Source organism: Mauremys reevesii, linkage group 4 (genome assembly GCF_016161935.1).
Source record: "Mauremys reevesii isolate NIE-2019 linkage group 4, ASM1616193v1, whole genome shotgun sequence".
NCBI classification, from domain to species: domain Eukaryota; kingdom Metazoa; phylum Chordata; order Testudines; family Geoemydidae; genus Mauremys; species Mauremys reevesii.
In genome coordinates this window covers 140196157-140219742 of record NC_052626.1, presented here as the reverse complement: position 1 = coordinate 140219742, position 23586 = coordinate 140196157, and the positions used below count along the sequence as shown (strand labels likewise).

General features: G+C 43.0%; 1 protein-coding gene across 1 annotated transcript in view; it reads left to right on the top strand.

Annotated features, from left to right (window-relative positions):
* TSPAN2 (tetraspanin 2) overlaps positions 1 to 23586 on the top strand; it is a 48531-nt gene that overhangs the window by 3171 nt on the left and 21774 nt on the right. Inside the window, exon 2 of the mRNA XM_039537590.1 lies at positions 7517 to 7619. Coding sequence (XP_039393524.1) covers positions 7517 to 7619 — 103 coding nt within the window. The remainder of the gene's footprint in view (positions 1 to 7516; positions 7620 to 23586) is intronic.

The window sequence follows — 23586 nt, the reverse complement described above, 5'->3', positions numbered from 1 at the left end:
TAGGAGATATTCTTGTTTTACACATAACCAAGACAGGAAAGAAGGATAAGTATCTCACCCAGTTGCAACAGTCACAGGATATGTTTGTTTCAGCGCAGTGACTTTGCTCTAACATTGTGGGAAGCAAACTTCTGGGCAGCGCACATATACATCAAAAGAAAGTTATATAGTTTATGTATTATTTCAAATTTAACTTTTAAAATACAGTTTGCCTATCCAGTGCTCTGGGCTTCTTCTTTTTTGTTGTTGTTGTTTTGTTTTTTATAAACGTTAGAAAACGCCTCATCACGGAACAAAAAATTCTTGACACAAAGAGAGGCAGAACTCAGCTGAGACAGCATCTTTCTTTAAAAATATAAAATGGACATAGTTAACTTTCAGAGGTGCCCAGTTCCTCGCAGTCAAACAGTAAATCCACAAGCCAAGACATCACACGCATTCCAGCGCCAAGCTCTCATGACCTGAGCCTATGAACCTGTCATCTGCTGCTTTTACAAGTTCACCTTATGAGACAAATGCTTTCCATCGCAGTGTGGTCAGTTCACTGAACAACACCCTGATATGGTGATGAAACATCAGCCATTGCAGCACCATACTGATATGGGATGATGTTGCGCCAGCCCTCAAAACTTGAGACCCTCTAATGGCCACTGGAAGGAAAGCATAGCACAGTCTGTATTCTCAGGGCCTGCTCAAAATTAGGAGGCCCAGCTATGAGCAGGCTCCTTCAGTGTACAGATATGTGTACATACCTACATGTGTGCTCACTAGGGGGTGACTAGGCATTCAGGGACCTATCTACATGCACACACAAACACGTTCCGTGTATTATCAATGAAAGTAAGTGGGCTTCCCACACATACATTCCGTTTCATATAGGTTCTTTTTAGTGCCCTCATCACCATAGTATGTGAGTGCCTTCCAGTAATGCATTAGATGGTGAGACTAGTATCTATGCTTCATTCCATCTCCCCATCACGCAGCACAAAGAATAAATAATAATAATGTTTGTCAGGGCAGTGCCCAGGAGCCCCTGGCATGGACCAGGACCCCATCGAGCTAGGTGCTTACAAACACAGAACAGAAAAAGGTCCCTGCCCCAAGAAACTTACACCCTAAGTAAAAGACAGGAGACAACAGGTGGATACAGATAGATGTGAATAAAAGGAAACAGTGAGACAGTATTGGTCAGTATGACAGGCAGTGGTCTCAGCACATCTGCATGAGAGCGACCTGATGCTCTTCAGATGCACACTCAGTTCACACCATATGCTTCCAGTTGAGTTTTGGTCATTTCCTGTAGTAATCAAAACATCAGATGGTTCATCTAAAGTTATAGAAGATAAATATGTTTCCTTAGCACTTGTGTGTACTTTAAACGTCACTGGCTTTTTAAGTGCTTTATTCAGTGGCTTGTAATTTTCTAGCAAAATTATCTTTTGGGCTGAATTTTCTCATTTTTCTTTTCAGTGGTTCTTTTAAAATTATTATGCAAGTATTTTGGAATGGAGTGAGGGGGATTTCTGCTCTTTTAAAAATAAAATCCTATTCATGCCTTTCTCTGCCTGGATAACTCAAAGCCGGTTTGGATAAAAGTTGCCATCTATGTCATCCTGTGCCCTCACATGGCACAAGTGCAGATGTTCTAGAGATGCAATAGATACCTAGATTAGATAGAGAGGGGTGTGGGTTTGCTAAGTCTGCAAAAAAAAAACAGTTTCAAAGATAAAGAAGTTACAAACACGTGAAAACAGCATCCCTCATGTACCAGTGGGTGGTATGTCATTTGCCTACCAGAAAAGGCAGGGCAATTTTCCACATACAGTCAAACATTGCAAGAGACTTAAAGTACCCCAAGGTACTGCCAAACATACTAATAAAATTCTGCTCCTTATGTATTAATTGTTGTCAGTCACTGGAGTGGTCTTTTCAGACGAGGTATGTACAGGGTCCTCCAGAGTCTTTGCATACACCAGACATGGCAAGAGTTCCCCTGTCTTTGAGATGGCAGTGTAAGGAGCACAGTTGTGTTTGGAGTCTTTCTGGATGTCAGTCCTCTAGAGGTCATGGAGTGGGACTCCGAAGCAAACGTGCAACGTGACAATGCATGTTAGGGCTTGCTGTTAGTGCAGCTTCCAAGGCTGAGGTTTTATTTGCACAGAAGTCAGGAAATACAAGGAGCTGGTTCCCACAAATGTACTTTAGCTGCAAGGGGGCTTAATTATTGCTGCTGAGGGAGCCGTTACTTTGAATCCCTGCCTTTAGTGTGTTTAATATCTTATCCTTATTGCATCAGCCTAGTTTTTGCCTATAATGTAATTTTCTTAGCGGGGGTTTGTGCAGGGTGCCAGTGCACAATTTAAGACGCACAGTGAAGTATCTATCATAGTTTTAACAACAGGGCCAGTTCTGATGATGTCTAGTTGAATACGAGCTAAAGGACACTCTGTAATAATACAGCCATTAGTGATATTATTAGGCTGAAAGGCCCTTTCCCTGGGCACCCCTTCCCATTTTTATTCTCTTTGACCTCTCAGCCGGAATCAAACCTGTTGCTCATTGCCCCAGTGTCCAACAGCCCCGGGGCCACACCTCTCACTCACTCCCCCAGTGCCCAGGTGCTGCCCAGCTTGGGGGCTGCACCTGTCACTTATCCTAGGCACATCCTCGCGTGTTGGCTGTGCAGGGAGCCAGTAGCCCATTTCCTTTCTCTGTGCTAATCCTCCTTGGAGCTGCCACTTGAGCAGAAGGAAGTTATAATGTTGGTTAGCGCTAGGATTGCTTTGATATCTACAAACACAAGATGGCTTAGATTTTCCACTGCTGGAAAGCAGGGAGAGGAATCAAAGTCTGCTAACCAACACCATGGCTTAACAACTTCTGACAGCCTCTGGAGATGTTGGCTATACACACAGGACCTCAGCTCCCATAATTGCAAAACAATACAGCAGGGTTTAATGGTGGTGTTATTAGGGATGTAATAGGGATGTAAATACCGTTTAAAAAGTTAATCGTTTAAACAATTAAAAATATTTTGTTTAAATGGTTAACCAATCAAAGTGCCGGTTGCTGGGGCTGGTCCGGTTGCTGGTGTTGGGACCGCTCCATCTGGTGCAGGGTTGCTGGGCCAACCAGCCGGGCTGGGGGTTAACGGTTAAGGTTCGTTAACCGGTAAGACTAATGTTAACATTTTACATCCCTAGTTGTTATCAACAGTGTAGTTACAGCTCTTTGCCAGATATCCAAGCTCTCAGGGAGAGCTGCTCTGGATAAAATTGCCGGAGGTAATATTTATTTTCCAGTTTGATTAGTGATAATATAAAAGGATTTCTTTGCCATCAGCAATTTCTGTCTCTTGTAGGCAGATGATTTCCTAGAATTATACCATTAGCATGACCTGCATGTTGTAAAAGTGTTCAGTACAACTGGGCAGGGCCATTGGGTACCTAGAGAAGTGATTTTAGGAAGCTGTTGTATATTTGTAGCCTTTAATGTGAGAAGTGTTTGTCCACTTAAAAAAAAAAAAAAGAAAAAAAAAGAGTTAGTCACAGAGGCTGCTCCAGCTCCGCATTTCATCTCTCCTCACATCCACTATGTTTCTCAGCTGGAAACAAGAAGGAGAACCACCACCTGGTCACCAGGCAGCTCTCTGTGGACCCAAGTTTGGGAACCTCGGACACAGGACACTTCAATTGCACTTTGAATAATTAAACCAATGTTACATTCTCAGCAGAAAGTATGTGATATTGTAACACTGACCCTATATAAAACCCATTCATAGCTCCCTGCCTCTGTACGCTGGGGGAGAGAATGCTAAATAGACACAATTCTCTATCTTCTCTCCTACTGCTAACGCTCCAAGTCTGCAGAGCTTTCTTGTGACTGAAGTTCTATCCAATATGAAACATGCCATTGTCAGTACAGAAAATATTTGATCTCATTCAAACAGCCTTCTGCCTCTTTAGCAGTTCAGAGAGGCTTGCCCAGTGCTACTTCCATCAGTACCTAGTAGAAAATGTATATACAATACTTTGGATTCAGAATACTTGTAATTTTCCCCATGAACTTATGTTGTAAATAAACCAACCCATTGGTATGTATCATTGTACCTTCTCTTCTGATGCTGCTTAAAAGCCTTCTGGAAACACAGACTTGCTCTGATCGCTGCTTTGTATCCTGAGCAGGGCGATTCAGACTAAATATGGTCAGAAGGGTGCAGACTATAGAACCCAAGCTTGTTAAACAACTAAAGGATAATATAGGCATTTTCTTTCATAGTATTACTTTTGGGGAGCAGTCTTGCCATCACTGTATTTACGTCTCAGTTCCCCTTCGGTGAGGTTTCCCATAAAGGAAGGAAAGAAGAAATCTGTTGTGACTGATGGAGCCACACTGGCAACTAAATGGTAGAGCTTTGGCTGGCAGGCACGCTTAAAGGGAATATCTGTGTTTGCCTATAGTAGCTGTCCTGTTGAAATTGCTTCTCAGTTAAGAGCCTTTATAGTCGCACTCAATGAAAGACGTGCAACCCAGCCTGACTGGATGAATGTTTCCTAGGCAAGTCTGGGGTTCCTTCAGCCAGCTATGGGTCATTTAGGAAAAGTTGATTCCATAGAGACATTTCTACCATGTATGTCATTTGCAGTTTCATACTCTGCAGTTTTTCTGAAGTATGGTTAACTACTGAAAGTCTAGCAGGCCTAATTCATGGCATAAATAACACCAAAAACACACATCTCCAGGGCAATACATTAACATCTTAATAGAATTATTTTAAAGGACATAAATACTTTTTAAATAGCTTTTCACTCTTTCCCCCTTCTTTTGCATACTCTGTCAGAAGCTGCAAAATAGACCTTCTACCTTACAGTTTCAGCCTTTTCTTTTAGGCAAATGTAGGTGGGGTATTTTCCCCTTTACCTTGCAGGTTTTGAATAAGGTTAATCTGAACTCAGCTCCTTTTTTGTTTAAGTGCCACAGTTCCAATGCATACAGTGCCAATGTGCACAGTGCACTGGGAGTGCTGTTACTCAGCCGCAGCTGTGAATCCAACAGGACCAGTACAAAGCTTTGTGTTATGTGATTTCATGAAAATAATGGCTATCGTGTCTTGTTTAATGTATTGAGAAAGAAGACAGGTTTCAGTCTCTCTGTTTCTGATTGGCTGGGAAGTTGCTTTACGTGCACACAGCTCAGAAAACTTGTCTGAACCTAGAAGGGCACATGTAGCCCAAGTAAACCTGAATTTCCCAATAACTCCTACTGGTGACCCTAATAATCCTAAGGCTAGCCCATGAGTCTGGCTCAGCAGTCTCTAGCAGTATGATCGGGGCACTGGGGGACGCTTGGCTTGTGTACAATGAGGAAGTTCACTCCAGTCCATTTGCCTAGGGAAGGCTATGTCACTGTGTGGGTAGAGTTAAGCCAGGCCCCAGAGCCAGTCCAACAGTTCACTTTCTTGCCCTGTTGCTCACTTTCAGCCCATCCCCTCAAGTGCTGCTTCCAGTCTGTGCTGAATTCACTAGCACCAGTGCTGAACAGGTGCCCAGTAGGGTGAGAGAGACCCACACAGACCCATCTTTGGCATCTACTGTCAGTTAGACGCCAAAGATGTGATGAAGCAGTGGGCTCCCTCACCCTCCTCCAGGTTGGGCAGCGGCTACAGATTTTGGCTCTGGACTCTGTCAACAGCGTTTGTTCTGTTCTGTGTTGGCTTCATCTTTACTTAAATTAGCTTTGTGGGATGAAGTCTGTTGGTATTGGCCCTGAGCTCTGGTTTGCAGGGTCATTCTGAAGCAGCCTCCTGTCCCCACATTGGTGGAGCCCTGGCAGAATTTCCCTTAACAGCCAGGCTGATGTCTATGGTTTTCATGGTCCTCTTTGAAGTGTCTGGATTTGATCCATGCTGATGTGACAGTTTCAGACGGATAACCTGGAAGGTATTTTTGCCATAGGAGTGTCCTTCGCGGAGCACCAGGAAATCGGCCATTTCTGCATTGACAGTGCACTTAAATGCTCTGCACTCAATTCCTCTAGGGGAGGATTGGGTCTGATCCTGCAAAGTGCTGAACACCTCTGCCCCAATAACATTAGTGGGAGCTGGGGGACTCCTCAGCTCCCAGAAGAGGCTTAGCACTTCGCAGAACTGGGCCCGTTATCTAAACATTTCTCCTGAGCTGACATCCCATTGCACTGGGTTCGTATTTGTATCAAATGGGATTCTTCTTGATGTTTGAAAAAACTGATACCTTCTTTGCTAGACACGCAGAGTGTCCCTCATTGGGACAGTGCCCCGAACTCCCTGCTGGGGCTCTCGGTTCAGTAGTGAAGACTGTCCTGTACTAAAAGGCCACTATTACTCCCTGCAGCACTAGGGTTGTCCTTGGTGGCCTCCCCTCCAAGGGCTGATCAGGCCTAGCCATGCTTAGCTTCAGCACATTCCCCCCAGTGAAGTAGGATCCTTTTTCTGAATCTTTTTTTCCTGGTTTGAACATGCCCCTAATCAGAGTCTAGAGTGTCTCATGTGGACAATGCTGTTTGTCAGCTGGACCTTCTGAAACAGAGAGACTGTCGTTGATAACCGAGGTCGGGGAGGAGTGTGTGCCCTGGCCTCATCTTCCTCAGAGATTCAGAGCAGCCACAGGCTGGGCCCATTGCATCCATGTTCTTCCTGACCATACAGCAGGGCCAGTGATGCACTGGCAGGGGACTCGCCCGGCTCTAATGTCTGTTTATTCAGCTTCACAACGGCCACAAGGTTTTGGTTGAAAAACAGTCAGTGAAGTTATGCCTCTCCCACTAGCTCTGTACGAAGCCAGCGTGGGCTGGCACCACCATCTCAGCCCTTGGGCATGCACCAATTCCATAGACCTCAGACTTATGTTCTGGGCTTAGAGTAAGCTGGGTTGGCCTGCCTTCAAATTACCCTAGTTGGGTAACTGTGGTGGCCAGGAGCGGAATGGGGAGTGGCTGTGGGGCTAGGAGAGAATGAAGACAGAAGAGAGGACAATGAGATTTTCCCATTAGGGAACTTTCCAATCGGTGTTTGTACACCACCAGGATACACCCAAATAACAGCACATTGGGCGAATTCTCCAAAATTCTGCCTGTTTGGACTTGCGGGAACTACTTGTGGCAGCCTGAGCACTGGCACCCTTCCCCTATGCCTCTGTTTGGGCCTTATCATTTTGTGTGGCACTCGGAACCTACAAGGCTGTTTGGGGCCATTTTGATGAATGGGTGAGGTTGGTTCTTTATAACGTTTGAAAGTCATTAACGGGTTGAAAAGCACTGTGGTGTTAAAGAGCCAGAGGAGAGGATAAGGCCAGTTGTTCTGTAACAGAAATTCATTGGTATCCAATATTGGGAGGGGCCTGCTGAGTTCTGCGACTTTATAATCCTGCAGTTTTGGAGTTTCCAGGAAGCACAAGGAGTCACCCGTTGCAACTCTTTGGCATGCTCCAGCTCTTTCCAGCCCTTTGCAGTTCAGTTATTAACTGGTCTGTTTGCTTTCCAGCTGGCAGGGTTGGCTGTCATTGCCTTTGGACTATGGCTGCGATTTGGTGGGGTCCTGGGAGACTTAACTTCGGAGGAGAAATCCCCAGAGTACTTCTACATGGGTAAGTTAAGGGGCTTAGACTTTGGCTGTATCTCCAACTGCAGTTTCACCAGCAAGTACGATCCCAAACACTACTCTACACAACACGTACAAAAATGGTGCTTAAAAGGTCTGACACGTGAATGGCACGAATCTTGTGTCCTGTCCTTCCATGCCACATTAAGTGACAGCCTCTCTCAGTTTTCTCCTTGGCAACAACTTTTGCAGACCTAAATTAATTCCTAAATATGATTTCATGGTTGAATTTTTCTGTAATGCTGGTGCTTATGAAACAGAAACTGGGAAGGATTGCGCACTCATTCAGGTCTGCCCACCACAGCACCCTTTGAGGCCTTTCCTTTCCGGTGCTAGCCAGCAGCTTGGTGAAATTGGAGTGATCCATATCCTGCCACATGAGAAGCAGTGGCAAGAACATGTTTCCATAAGGTTGCAACAGGATCATTTCTGCCTATTTCTGGTACAGCTCCAAACACAATGGGAGGTCTTACTGCTCATCGCTTCTTCTTGCCCCTGCACACACAGGCCCCCAATGTTGTCTCAGTGGAATTGGAACAAATCCTGCCCTGATTGAAAAGTAGAATTGCACTGTCGTCACCTCCAGAATTGTTCCCCCAACCTGAGCAGTGACTAGCCCAGCTCCTCAGCCCTAGGGCACTTTACTTGGTCTTATGTAAATTTAAAAATGTAATTTTTCCAGAGTTCCAGATGTGCTTTTCAGGCGCTGTTGGGGTGTTCTGGGGGGTCCAGATGTTACATGTATATTATGTGCCTGATTGGTTATTGTGCATTGGTTGCCTGTGGTTTCATACTTCCCATTTCTTCATCCATCCATTGCCAATTGTGAGACGCCTCCCATGCCTTTGGTTTGTTTCCCCTCTCCTCTCTGGTCACATTAGGAGAAGTCAGATTCAGTCTATTTTAAGCTTTAAGTGGGTTCATTCAATGCAATCTGATTATCACAGTCATTTCATCCTTGTCCAATGCCAAGTGCAGAGCAGCAGCTGGGGAGCTCCAGAGAGAGAGAGCGAGAGAGAAAATCCTGGCTGCTAGTGTAAGAGTATTAAATATGAATCACTGGAAGAGTTGAATGCCTGCCAGAAGTGAAAGCTGACCCAGAGGCAGTGCACAGCACCAGTTATTTCTATCCTGGAATCTTAGTCCAAGTTTAACCCTTTCTCCAGTTACCGTTAAATGTCCATTGTACAGTTAAGAATTGACCCAAACCCCAGTCTCTTGGTGGGTCAAATGACACCGTATCTGTAATTTAGAAGTTATTTGACCATACTGCCTCCTACAAGTGAGAGCCTCAAGGTTTTGCCAACAGCCTGGCATCTTGCAAACTTCACTTGCTCAACTCTCCTAATGCACATACATCCTGGCCTGTAGAACTCTTGCTACTCCAGTCCTGGGCCCCATTCATCTCAGTCCTGATCCACAGCAATTCTGTCTTAAACAATGCAGCCAGAGGCTCACAGCTCACTATGCAATAGTTTAGAAACAGGAAGGGAGGAATACTAGTCCCGTAAAACTGAAGTGGACATTTAAGGAGGCAGAATGCAATTATTCAGATTGGAATTTGGCCAGGACACCAGGTCAACATCCCTTCACTGCCAAATGTCCCACAGGATTTTTAATGAATTGATCTCTCCTACAAAAGATGTTACCTCCAGCAGAGCATACTCTTAGCAGCATGCTGGGACATCATTCTGAGCCTGTTGTGAAATGATACCTGGTGAATTGCCCACACCATGTCCTGGAGGTCTTCCCCTCCCCATGTGTTTCCGAATGGCCTTAGAGACCTGAGTAGACACAAAGTTATTCTGTTCATCACAATCAATTACTGCTTGTTCATTTATAGCCAGTATGAAATGGATAGATGGCTAGACCCTGACAAACAGCATGTGATATATCCCTGGTCACTCAGTGATGCAGTGATGTTCACAACCTCTTAATATCAGAGGGGTAGCCATGTTAGTCTGTATCCACAAAAACAACGAGGAATCTGATGGCACCTGAAAGACTAACAGATTTATTTGGACATAAGCTTCCTTGGGTTAAAAACCCACTTCTTCAGATGCATGGAGTGAAAATTACAGATGCAGGCATAAATATATATTGACACATGAAGAGAAGGGAGTTACCTTACAAGTGGAGAACCAATGTTGAAGGCCAATTTAGTCTGGGTGGATATGGTCCACTCCCAATAATTGATGAGGAAGTGTCAATACCAAGAGAGGGAAAATTGCCTTTGTAGTGAGCCAGCCACTCCCAGTCCCTATTCAAGCCCAAACTGATAGTGTTCAAGTTTTTTTGTTGAAGTATGGCTACTTTCAGATCTGTTACTGAGTGTCCAGGGAGACTGAAGTGTTCTCCTATTGGCTTTTGTATGTTATCATTCCTGATGTCTGATTTGTGTTCATGAATCCTTTTACATAGAGACTGTCCGGTTTGGTCAATGTACATGGCAGAGAGGCATCACATTAGTAGATGTGCAGGTTAATGAGCCTCTGATGGTGTGCTTGGGTCCTCTGATGGTGTCGCTAGAGTAGATATGGGGACAGAGAAAGCAACGGGTTTGTTACAGGGATTGGTTCCTGGATTAGTGTTTCTGTGGTGTGGTGTGTAGTTGCTGGTGAGTATTTGCTTCAGGTTGGGGGGCTGTCTGTAAGCAAGGACTGGCCTGTCTCCCAAGGTCTGTGAGAGTGAGGGATCATTTTCTAGGGTGGGATGTAGATTGTTGATGATGCGCTGAAGAGGTTTTAGCTGGGAGTTGTACGTGATGGCCAGTGGTGTTCTGTTATTTTCTTTGTTGGGCTTGTCCTGTAGTAGGTGATTTCTGGATACTTGTCTCACTCTGTCAGTCTGTTTCCTCACTTCACCAGGTGAGTATTGTAGTTTTAAGAACGCTTGATGGAGATCTTGTAGGTGTTTGTCTCTGTCTGAGGGATTGGAGCAAATGTGGTTGTATCTTAGGGCTTGGCTGTAGACAATGGATCATGTCCTGGATGGAAGCTGGAGGCATGTAGGTAAGTAGAGCAAGATAGGAGAGGCTCATTCACCTGCACATCTACTAATGTGATATATGCCATCATGTGCCAGTAATGCCCCTCTGCCATGTACATTGACCAAACCGGACAGTCTCTACATAAAAGGATACATGAACACAAATCAGACATCAGGAATTCTTTGTCTGGGTATCTGTAGAACCCTTACACTGCAGAACCTATCTGCTAAGAGGGGAAGCTGAGGAACAGGACAGAAATGTACTGGGAAACCCTTTGAACCTACGCTGTTGACTACACAGTGTCCAGTCAAATCCCAGCTGAATAGTATTGTGGCCTTTGGGCAATCTGGCAGGCCTGCGCTATTAGCAAAGATGTTAGCACCTTCTACATCATGAAGAGAGAGGAAGAGAGTTAGTGTTTCTCTGTGCAGCAGGTTGTTCTGTTCAGGTGCTTGAACCTCACCCATTGCTGAGGTGCCCCAAGCACTTGACTCTCATAAGTGTCAGGTATGAGTCACCCCTCCCTTTTTGTCCACTGGGGCCTCTTCAGAGAGATTCCAGGAGTCTCATTTTTCCAGGCAGTGCACAGGAGCTGTGTATGTATCTTCTGTTCCAGACAAACTGGCCCCTTCGTGCTGACAGCCAGGATTTTACAGCACCAAGTCCTAGTGCAGAGTGTGTTTGTCCTATGGAAGGGGCTGCCGCTCAAGGGCACTGCTGTCATCAATGTGACAGGGAGATATAAATATGTTTGGTTATATTAAAAATCTTTCCTCTAGCCTGTTTATAATGGCAGCTCTGCAGCCACTTTCTCCAAGCCTGAGGATCCAGATCCTCACGTGTAATCATATCCGCTCAGAGGCAGTGCTGGGGCCTGCATTAGAGCTGCTTTCAGAGTCTGCTTTGTAGCTATGTTGGAGGTAGCTTTAGCATCATTCTGTCCTTTTGGCATGCTCCACGTGGCTGGGAAAGGTGAGCAGCAAGGAACGGCTTAGCACTATGCACACTTGACATAGGGGAGACTCTAGAGAACCAGGAAGAGAAAACAATCTATCCTACTGAAAAGGATAGACGACCAAGAGGAAACCATTAGAGCAGTGAGTATAACATCTGCTGTGGGACATCCTGGGAGGGCTCCTGGGGACCCCAGTCTGATCAGCATAGGACTGTTCTACACTCCTTTTTTTGTACCACTCAAACTATATCAGTTTAGAAAGAGAGATGGCTAAAGCGGTGCAACTTGCTAGTGTGGACAGTCATTCTGACATAAAGGTGCTTCAAAATGAACTATATTGACATAAGGACTTTACACTTGTATAACTGCATCCACACTAGGGAGCTACCCTCCTTCCAACCATTTCCAAACCAGTTTATAGAAGTACAAAAATGGGGTGTAGACCAGCTCATGCACTCGGTCATGGGATTCATGCTAAACTTGGCTGCGTGAGGCTTGTTCTCTGAGGAGATATCTGCCACAGAAGAGAAGGGTTATGCAGGGGGAGTGTTACGCTTAGTTTTAGGGCACTGGCCGTAATCTCCTTCTGGAGGAGCATGGATTGAAGGACGTGGTTAAAACCGGGCAGATGGAATGTAGTTAACAGGCCGAATGGACTGTGCCTGTGGGGGTTCTAAGGCCATTCAGACTGGCTCCCGAGGGAGACACATTCTGTTCGTATGGTACCTGGTTTAAACTGGTTTCCCTCTCTCACTTACTTATGGTGGGGGTTTTTCCTGCATCTGAAATATTTTTTACTTTAACATGATTGATAATTTATACCCCTGTATTTTCCATTTGGTTGGCATGAACCTCCCCAATAGCCTTGTCCCTCACCAGCAATCGGGCATCTTCTTTTCCCCCTGGATTTAGTTCTGGCTGCACTTGCTAAGCAATCCAGCCAACTTTTCCAGTCACTGAAATATTCCTCTTGGTTGGAGACGGACTGGCAATTTTGACATAGGCAGATTTCTGTGTCAGAGGCTCAGGGCCCTCTCTGGTTTGGCTTTTTGTTGGTGGTTCAGGTTCCTCATTACAGTTCACAAGAGCAGGATTGGTATATGTTAGCACCATAGTAATCAAATCCTTTGACCCCCCTGCAGTCTCTCTCAGGTCCCTTCCAACCCTGATAGTCTATGATTCTATGATACATGCTGAAATTGAGGTTAAGGTTCCAACTGTTTATAAATGTATACACAGAGCAAGAGGAGGCAGCCATCCTAAGCCTTAGCGAACTGCACACACTGCCTAAACTGCTTGAGGCTCTCGCACCTGATAGCAGACATGCCAGTGCCTCTGTTTTACACCATTTAACAGCACAGGTTTTATGTCTCTGCTGTAAGCAGGGAGATATAATGGCAGCATTTGCTCCAGCTGTGACTATGCTCTCAGACAGTGATTCTTTTTTCCATTAGATTTCATGATGAATCTTCAAAGTCTCTTTCCTTTAATTATCTTCTTTCTGGGATATGGTTACAGTGCTGGGCTGCTACTATGCAGACACATCTCGTTTGTGTTGTCTGCACTGGTCGGAGGGAACAAAGATCTGCAGGAAGAGGGAACTCCTTTTGATTGTTTCTTTCCTGAGACTATCATGCCAAGAAATCTGAAATTAAGTGGCTTGCTTTTTGGGGGAAGGAAAGCGAGCCTGGTTCATGTGCCACCCTCTGAAGGGGATAGTGACACCTAGGTGAACCCAAGATTTTAGTTGGGTGCATTTCAGTGTCTCTGTTTGGTAATTTCCCACTCCTGAATCAACTTCTCATGCTGGTAGGGATGTTACCTGTGGGGCTGCTGCTTTTAAGTTTAAAATGTTAAAGCCCAAAATGAAGACAATATGATCCTGTCAAACAGGACGTCAGGTTTGTGACGTGAGAACTGACATGGGGAAGCTTCTATAGCAGGAAGTTAAAGCTACAATATGTGACACCCCAGCACAAGGGCTCCCAGACCAGCCTTCTCATCCGCCCGCAGAGTCAAGTTAGAATTCCCTGTGTGGCGCTCCGAGGAATCTCTCTTCCCTGGGGCAGTTGGGGTGTTCAGCCTCGCGGTTCCTAGACTTTCCCAGGTGGGGGCTGGGAACAGAGCCTTCTCCTAGGCTCTGGACGTCACTTCTCCGCTTGTCTGTTAGAACATGAGTCTGTTGGTGTTTATGGAACAGTTCAAGGCCCAGCCCTTTCCTCCAGCGTTCGCCGGGCAGAAGGGGAAGGTCTGTGTTCGGCTGAAGGGCACTCACTGTATATCTCCTAGCAAGTAAAATATTAAACCACAGCATTGTCAGTTACAGTAAAATATAAACTGAATGTAGCCAGTCCATGTTGCCTTGAAATGTACTAGGAAAACTAATCTGTGTGAATGAATCAGCCTGGATGATAGCTCCCTGCAGCACACTCGGCTCAGAACCGCAGCACTCCCTTCACATTACAAGTTCTTCACCACTTTATTACGTTGTACTTTCTCCACCCCAGTTATATAATCTGATCATTTGTGGGGGCTAGAGTGGCTGTGGTTGGAAATACAGTGAAGGCTGGGGCTCTCCTTTCAGGTCACTGAGGAGGCTGAATGATCCTGCTAGCTTTGAGTGGCTATAACGAGACAGTGCATGCTTTAGGATATGAAGTCATGTCTGCAGCAGAAGGATATTAGCAGCTTTTCTCCATAGTGGTGGGTGCCCACGCAAACAAGAGCAGCCCAGCAGTATGACACCATATGAACTGCAGCTGTCTACTCCTGTGCTCAGACCATTTTCAGTGCCACCTAGATGTGTGTTTTGGGTCAGGCACCATATCCTGAGTCAGCACTTTAAAAAGTTCTGTTCAGCCTCTTCCGAATCCACAAGCTCATGAAATTCCAGCAGGCCTTTAATATTAGAACTGGAGGCAAAAGCAGCGTCTGCACAGAAAGGCACAATGACCTGACACCTTCTGCCCAGGGACTGGGGAATTGCTGCTGGCAATCATGCCATTGCACATCAACCCTTACCTTGCAGATACTTTTAACCTCCACCTTAGATTCAGGTGGTAAACTCGACTCTCTCTTCTCCTGCACTCCCTCATGCTGCAGTCAGAGGAAGGTTTGTATAGAAAGGGCCCTGAGTGGAAAATGAAAGCTACTGTATTGAAAGCCACTAAAGGAAAAACTTATTAAAAAAGTGAAACAGTTAGAAGCTCCTCACCTTGCACTGGCTTTTATCACCTGCCGAGAGCTCCTGAGAGCCAGGACCCTTCCTGGGCTGGCATGGGGAGGTCAGATAACCATGAAATAAGAGTTCAGACAACAAAAAGCCATTTAGATACACTGATCATAGAATCATGGAACTGTAGGGCTGGAAGATCATCGAGTCCATCCCCCTGTGATGGGGCAAGACCAAGTAAACCTAGACCATTGCTGACTGATGTTTGTCTAATGTGTTCTTAAAAACCTCCTGTGATGAGGATTTTGCAGCCTCCCTTGGAACCTATTCTAGAGCTTGATACCTTTTATAGTTAGAAAGTTCTTCCTAATCTGTAATTTAAAACTTCCTTGCGCAGATTAAATCCCATTACTTCATATCCTACCTCCAGTAGACATGGAGAACAGTTGATCCCCATCCTTTTTATAACAGCCCTTAACATATTTGAAGACTGTTATCAGATCCCCCCTCAGCCTTCTGTTCTCAAGGCTAAACATGCCCAATCTTTTTAACCTTTCTTCAGAAGTCAGGTTTTCTAAACCTTTTATCATTTTTGTTGCTCTCCTCTGGACGGTATCAATTTATCCACCTTTTTGCCAAGAATTGTATGCAGTACTCCAGCTGAGACTTCCCCAGTGCCAAGGGGAGTGAGACAATTACCTCCTCTGTCTTACATAGGATATTCCAGTTAATACACCCCAGAATGATATTAGTCCCTTTTTTTGCAGCTGCGTCACCTACTCGACTCATTCAGTTTATGATCCACTCTAACCCCCAGGTCCTTTTCACCAATACTACTAGGCAGTTATTCCCTATTTTGTAGTTGTGCATTTGATTTTTCCTTCTAAGTATCGTACTTTACACTTTATTGAATTTTGTCTTGTTGATTTCAGACCTGTTCTCCAATTTGTCAAGGTCATTTTGAATTCTAATCCTGTTCTCCAAAGTGCTTGCAACCACTTTCAGTTCGGTGTCATCTGCCAATTTTATAAGCATACTCTTCACTCCATTATCCAAGTCATTAAGGAAAATATTGAAAAGTACCAGACCCAGAACTGACCACGTGTGACCCCACGTAGATACACCCCCAAGCTTGACAGTGCTGTTTCTTCTTGGGTTTTACATTTTCCATATACTCAGAATCAGGAGGCATTTAATGAGTTTAATGAGCCCTTTAACCAAGAAAATGCATTTTAAAACTGATTTCTTTGTCTTTTGAAGAGATGCTGGGTGATGAATCTGCCTTCACTTTTCTTCTCTTTCCTTGTGTGGAGTTGCCATTTCTTGTAGGGCTCCACCCTGCAGCAGCAGCAGCTGTTTAACTTAGTTTCATTAATGCACCTGCTCTTTAACTCTGTAACTATGAATGACACATTCCGCTCCCCAGGCCTATGATTCTTTTATATAAAGCACTTACAGATCACCTTGGCACCTGCCATTGTGTTTGTTGCTCTCCCCTATGACAACACCATTTAGCAACAGGCTGTCTGGGTCCCAGCTGCCCTACCCCCCTGTGATTCATTGAGCTGATTGAAAACTGATTCTGGGGTCAGGGTCTAGTCAGACTACCAGAAATTAGACTCCTAGCTGTACAGTTGTTCCTAGGCCAGACCCTGTCATCAAGACAATACTTGCCTTAATTCTAGAAGCACGTGATTCAGTTGACTGGGGATAATAAATTCCTGGTTGGCTATTAACAAATGAAGAACATTTTTGCTGTGACATTGCATGACAATACCTAAAGCCCAGGCATATCCAGGTTTCTGAAATTAGATCCCTTATACATCACACACCCTCTTCTATTTAGAATATCCAGATTTAGAATCAGCTCTCTAAAAAAGGGATAGAAAATGGCTTATAGAAAAAGGAACAGCACAAAAAAACTGATTGTATCATGCTTAAAGTGTCCTACCCTGTTTTACAGAGCTGGAAACATTCACAATGGAACTATCCACTGGCAGTATCAAGAGGAGATTTTAATGGACACCATAAAGAAGCCAGGATCCTCTCTAGCTCTGCCTCATCTCAAATGACTCTGAGCACAAATGATAAGACAGATTTGGAGCAGAGACATGTTATGGCTGCAGATATTAAACTGGCAATTTATGACAAAATCTTATAATTTCTCATCTGTCCAGTATGAGCTGTACTGCCAAGTTTATTAATGGACTGTATATACCAACAGTTTTACATGTGCGCCAAAAGCCAAGGTTGAGGCAGTTGATTTAAACAACCTGGAAGGGATGGTCCTCATTATTCTCTTCACTGTTGTGCACTTGCACCCAGTAATTCTCCATGTTTGCATTCAAACATCACAAGGGCAGTACATTTCGTAGTGCTGACATAACCACAGGTGCTGGGAGATAAACAAGTCAGCCTGCAACACCTTTGAACAGATTTCCACAGCGCTAGGGAATATAACTTTTCTGTCACTAATCAAGCCGCATGTAATCTTGAAGTCTACTGGGACTGTTGAAGCTCCATTAAAAATTGTCAGGTCTAATAGACTAGCATACACTGGTACCTTATTTAGATATTAGCTCAGTGTTTTATAGCACATGCTCCCTCCATGTTCTGGTATAGACAATGGCTGCACTATGTTAATTTGTACATTCTTGCAACATAATTATTTAGGGTTGTGAAAGTGATTTAAGATGGGGGAATAGGCAGCAGTAGTAGGCTAATTCTACTCTGAGAGTGTGTTGTACCGTGTCTAGTCAATGGGCCTCTAGACTCTAATGCAAATAAAAGAAACAAAGATTCTGTTTTCATGGAAATATCCTAACTAAGGGGGCGGAAATGCAGGATGGGCGGTTACATTGTAGTGGTGCTTATTTTAGGATTAAATTCAGAAATTATAATGTATCAACAGAAGCACATGTACTTGTTGCTATTTGGAAGGCTCAAGTGATTCTGAAATCAGCAGCTCTACAGTGCAACTTGAAATCACCATTTGGAGCCTGATAATCTCTTGTCAGTTACTCTCAGCAATATCACACAGAGCTTCATTTGCTTTAAATAGCCGTCTAAATATAACATGTTTGACAGTTAAATTTTAAAAAGTTGCAGGAAGGAGAAAAGGTAAATTAGGCAAATACTACAGAGAAGTGGTCAAACCTATGTTATCACTTTGTCAGTTAAAAGCAAACCTCATAACCACAAAGTAACTATTAAATTCACAGTAGTTACAGGGTGTGCTTATGTTTATCTGCTATGCTCATGGGAAGTTGTGAGTTCCATCTCCCTCTGTTTGTAAATCCATAACTTCATTTCTCTCCAGTTGCTAACAGCAGTTGTTTGCTCTCCTGTTTTGTAAACCTATTGGATAGGTATATTTAGAGTAAAAATCAGTGCACACCGAATAATGGGGCCAGATCCTCAGCTGGTGTAAATCAGTGTAGCTCTTTTGGAGACACTTTGCTAGTTTACACCAGCTGAGGATATTTTTCTGCCACGAAGCATGTGCACCTTTTGGTTTCTCAATGTCACCGAATGAAGCCTTGGGATCTGAGAGCCCCTGTTCAAGTTGTCAGCCCTTGCCAGGGAGAATAGGCAATTGCCTATGGGACTGTAGTTACTTGCAGTACCATAGTAAGCCAGTAGCCATTCCCTGGAGTTTATTGAGAAGTTCAGTGGAAATCTCTTCCAGTCAAGTCTGGCTGCTGGGATCTTCTTCCATCGCTGTCTCTGGCTGCATCATGCCAAGAATGGGGCTACTTGTTTTCTCAGTTAGTGGAGGCTGAACACTTGGCTGTGTGTGCAGTGTTGGCTTCTCAGCCCAGGAGAGAGAGGAGACCTATTTAAAATGGAAAAAAATGCCCATAAAAATACAGAGAGCCAGGTAAATAAGAAACCCATGTGAAATAAGACCACACAGAGACACTGTGCCTTTATCTCCCACTGCTCCATAGTGATGGACCTCGGACATGGGTCCATGTCTCAAAGCTGTGAGCAGGATTTTGGAGAAAACAGACCCTATGAATGAATTTAACTCCTCCTGGCAGGAGATGCTGCACAGAACCCGTGTGTATTCAAATCCCCAGTAAACCTGTGTCATGGGAAAGTAGCTGAGGAAGGCCATTGGTATGCATTGTCTGGGAAGAGGCTTGCTTTTATTACACAGACTAATGGGTTCCTGGTTCACTAGCTTGTGTTTTAATGTTTCTTCTCTACCTAGAACAGAATTTGAATTCCTATCCCTATCCATTGTGTGATCCTTCACAATGGAAGCAGAGATCAAGACTGGTTCTGAGGGTGCATTTGTTACTTTGTCAACAGCTGGGATGTTTCTGGTGCTGTGGGATTTCTGACACATTAAGAACTGATCACACACACAAGCAATCTTCCATTGAGGTTAATTAATGTGAAATTGTGTTGTTTGTAGATTTGCATGTGTGTATAAGAGCTCGGAGGCAGCAAAGGAGCAGATCTCTCACAGAGCCTTTCATTCTGTCTCAGAAATGGGGGCTGTCTCTTGCCCCCAACACATGCTCCAACATGCCCCAGTTTGCAGCTGTAAAGTTCTGTCCATTCCTTTTCCTAAACAATTCAGGATGATAGAATTCCACAGTCAGTGCTTAGGACAAATGTTCCATTCAGCTGTGGGTGCTGCACAAAATTCCCTTTATCCCTGTTACTAGATGCTGTTTCAAGCTGGGTAACTGTTGCCTCCTACCCATTCCAAAATAGAGTATGTATCGTTATAGCCAAGGGAAAGAGAAAGAAATAGCATCCCGTCCCAGAGCTTTCTATCAGTAGCCAGGGAAGACTAATTTGCCCATTCCCATGCCTGAGCAGGACACATGCACTAGCGAGAAAGGCTAGAAAGTGCAAATTAAAGTGATTCTGTCTTGTGTGGGGTTTTTCCTCAGGCCACACAATATTGTGGCACTCCATGCTGTGAACATGTGGGGATCTAAACCTTACATCTGCATTGCCCTCCTTCCCTGCTGGTGGCTGTAGGCTTCTCTGTCTGAGATTGCCATTGGCTCATTGTCGGTTGCCCTCATTAGCACAAGCAGAGCTGGTTGGAAAATGGAAACCTTTCCCATGGGAATTGTCATTGGAAAAATCCCCATTTGAAATCTTCCCATTGGGAAATAATGGTTTTCCTATAGGAAAATTTGTACAATTAAGGAAGTGTGGTCCAAACTACTTCTCCCCACTTCCTTTCAGCTTTGCAACTTTTGCCAGTTGGAAAAGTCTAAAAAAGTGGCTTCTTTTCCATTTTCTCCCACTTTCTCTTTTCTAACTGACAAAGAAGTTGAAGGGTTGTGTTGTTTTCTCACTTAAAGAGGAAGAATGTTATTGCTAAAAATGAAAGTGTTACTTCCTGTTTTTAACTTTAATATTTTTGCCCATTTTTTTAAGGGAGAGAACACAAAACAGTGAGGTGAGCATTTCCCCGCTATTTCAAAATGAAAAATCTCCAAAAATACTGAAAAACTTGAAGGGTTCCCCCCAAAAAAAAATTGTTTAAAAAAACAAAAAATGTAGTCAAAAATTAGATTTTTTTCACAAAAGTAATTGTCTTAGATGAGACCTCATTTTTTACTAGCTCTATTGCAAAGTGACACTTCTCCCCAGACCCTTCACAGCCAGCTGTCTGCCTAATAGTGATAAGGAGCTCACTCTGTCTGGCTTAACAAAGAGAAGGTTAAGGGCAGAGTGGATTTGATTTAAATCACTAGTCAGGAAGACTCGATTTAATCATGGATTTCTATATAAAAGTGCATTCTTGTTGGCTGTTATTACCTTAATACATATTCTTCACAAGTCAGAGATAGATGTAGGTTTCATTTTTAGAAGGTACACACTATACATTTTAAGTGATTTATTTTGAAAACTTTTCAGATTAGTTTTACAGCTATATCAGACAATGAATGATTGTTTGGTTATTTCATTTACCAAAGGTAATTGAAGCAAATATTTATGAAGTCAGTGGGAGGTGAACTATCTACAATTCAACAGGTTAATCATTAATATTTGGAGGATTTTCTTGCCATGCTGTATTAGGAGGAGAACATCACCAGACAGACATTTAAATTATTTTATTTAACTAAAACAACAACGTTATGTATTCTGGATTTTTTTCTTCAATAGCAAACATATAATATTTTAACAAAACAAGCATATGAATATAGTTAAGTATATAGTTAAACATTCAAGTTTTTTTTTAAATCAGATTTGTTTTTGTTAAAATTGTTTTTAACTAAAATATTTAAATGAAATGTTTGTTTTTAAAAAAACAAAAATTAAATCGACTGTCAGCCAGATCAACATGAGAAACTTTAAATATTGGCTTCTGCAGCTAACTCAGTCGTCTTCACCTTCATTTTCCTGTTTGTTCATAATGTGGACAAGAAAAACAAGCTTTCCTGCTTTTTCAGGTCCCAAACGATTTCTTAGTTTGGAATGAATTAATCCAAATGAAGAAAATATTCTTTCTACACTGGAAGAAGAAGCTACTGCTGTTAAAAGTGAGATTATCACTTCAACAGTCTCTGAATCCAAGTGCTTAAGTGACTTCCATTAGTTCACTGGTGTGACTTTCTTTAAAACATCAGCAAACGTATATTTCTTGAATGGTTCACCCTTAGCTCTGAAGTTTATTATAGTTGGCATTATGGAAGGATGATTGCTGGATGTGCATGTCATAGCCAACTCCTCTTCTTCAGCAGTTAAGGTTTGACTCTGGTACCGAGTATTGAGAATATTTGCAAGAAAATGAGCTGGAGATAATGCTTGTCCCATTCTTTTTTTTTTTTTTAATGCTTGTAATTTACATTTTCATTGCATATTTCTCTTTTTAAGATCTCACTCGGTTCCTTCCAAATTTCAACAGCATCAGCAATAAAACAGCTATTTCCTTGCATTTTGTTCAAGGCTACAGAAATAGGCTTCAGGGTAGTCTGCAGGTGTTCAACATTTCTCTTAAGCTCAATGTTGAGAACTTTGGCTGTGACCAGGCTATCTATTTTTTCACTATTTTGTTCACAAACTGTCATCAGATTAGGCCAGTTCTTGATATAGTGCTCAAAACAGTCCACTACTGAGTCCCACTGCACGTCTTGCGGGAGAGTTAGTTTGGTTCCTCCCACTTTTTTCAGAGCAGCTGCTGCAAAGTGGTTGTTACGGAAGTATTTTGCAATTTCAACAACATCAGCCTTTATTTCTGGAACACTGAAGTTTTTGGCTAGGAGGTGCATCAAATGAGCACCGCAACCATATGTTATTAGCTTAGGATTCTCTTCACTCTCTTCTAAATAATGTCTTCTCATCTTGCATACATTTGCAGCATTGTCTGTGACCAAGATGCATACTAGACATTTGACATTTTTTTCAGTTTGCTATAGCTTTTACTGCTGCTACTTGTAAGTATTCTGCTGTCTGTGCATTTCTTGATGTATCAATTGTTTCTGTAAGGAAGACATTCCCTTCTTCTGTTGTCACACAAGCACATACAACAGGATCATTGTGGACTTTGCTCCAACTATCAAGACTCAAGTTAACAATTTTACCCTCTAGACCTTTTGCACATTGCTAAATTTCTCTTTCATACACTTTGTCCAGCAATTTGCCTGCAATATCTGCTCTGTTGGGTGGACTGTATCCTGGTCTTAATGACTGAACCATGTTAATGAAGTGTGGGTTCTCAATCATATGGAAAGGAGAGTTTGTTGCATAAACAAACGGGGCGTTTTTTTCCATCAATTACCTGTTTTTGTAATCTGCTGGTTCTTATCACAAACTTATCTATGGTTGTTTCTGGATGATGGGGATTTTTTTTTCTTTTTGCTACAGGTGATATACTGTGGCTATGTGACATACATGATGTGACTGAAACACTATTATTGGAAGATAACTCTGAAACTATAGAAAATTATGTTGATCATGAAGGTGGATAGTCATCAGAATCCTGTACGTTGAGGGTGGATTCTCCTAAATAAAATGTCAGTGCAGTTATTTAATTATTATTATCATACTGCTCCTTTAGTAGTACTCATTGCATTCACTGACACTCAGTACTACTTTAAAGGTGAAATTGTAAAAGGAAAATCTGCCTATTTCAGCTATTTATTTTTTTATCACAACTGCATCTAAAATGATAGTACAATAGAGTAACAACTATATTTTTTGCTCAAACATGAGAATTCAAGAATAGTCCAGAAGGAAGACAGGCAGTCCTTAAGAAAGAAGTATGAAATAAAAAAGTTTACCAACCTGAAGATCCTGCATGTTCAGACATGTTCCTTTCATCATCTTTAACGCAGCTTCCTCCTGAGAAGGAACGTTTCTCATGATGTTGTTTTATTCGAGCCACCAGGCCTTGCATTTCTTTGTTGCACTGTTTGCATTTTGCATGCATGCCTGTCTTACCCACAGGTAGAGGAACTTCATTAAAATATTCCCAAACTGGGTCTCTTTTGTGGCCTGCTGCCATTATAGGATTTCTCTTCTAGTGAGAGAATGGTATGGTAGATCTCAAATCAATGAAGGCTACACTCAGAAAGACCTCAAGACTTCTGGAATATGCTGCTCAAACAGTTTCACTTTTGTTTCTACTGCCTGTCCCTCCCTTCTCACATTTATCTCCAGGCTTCTCCTTGTCCAGATCTATTGCACTTCCAACAATCTTCTATTCATTGAACTTTTTGAAACTTTGTACTTTTAGAGAGAGGTAAGGGATTGACTCTGTGTACACAAATTTGCAGAGGGACAATAGGGTTGAGGTCTGTTATTTCTCACCTCTATATATTATTTATTTATTTAAAAACATATTTGCTGTTAACAAGCAT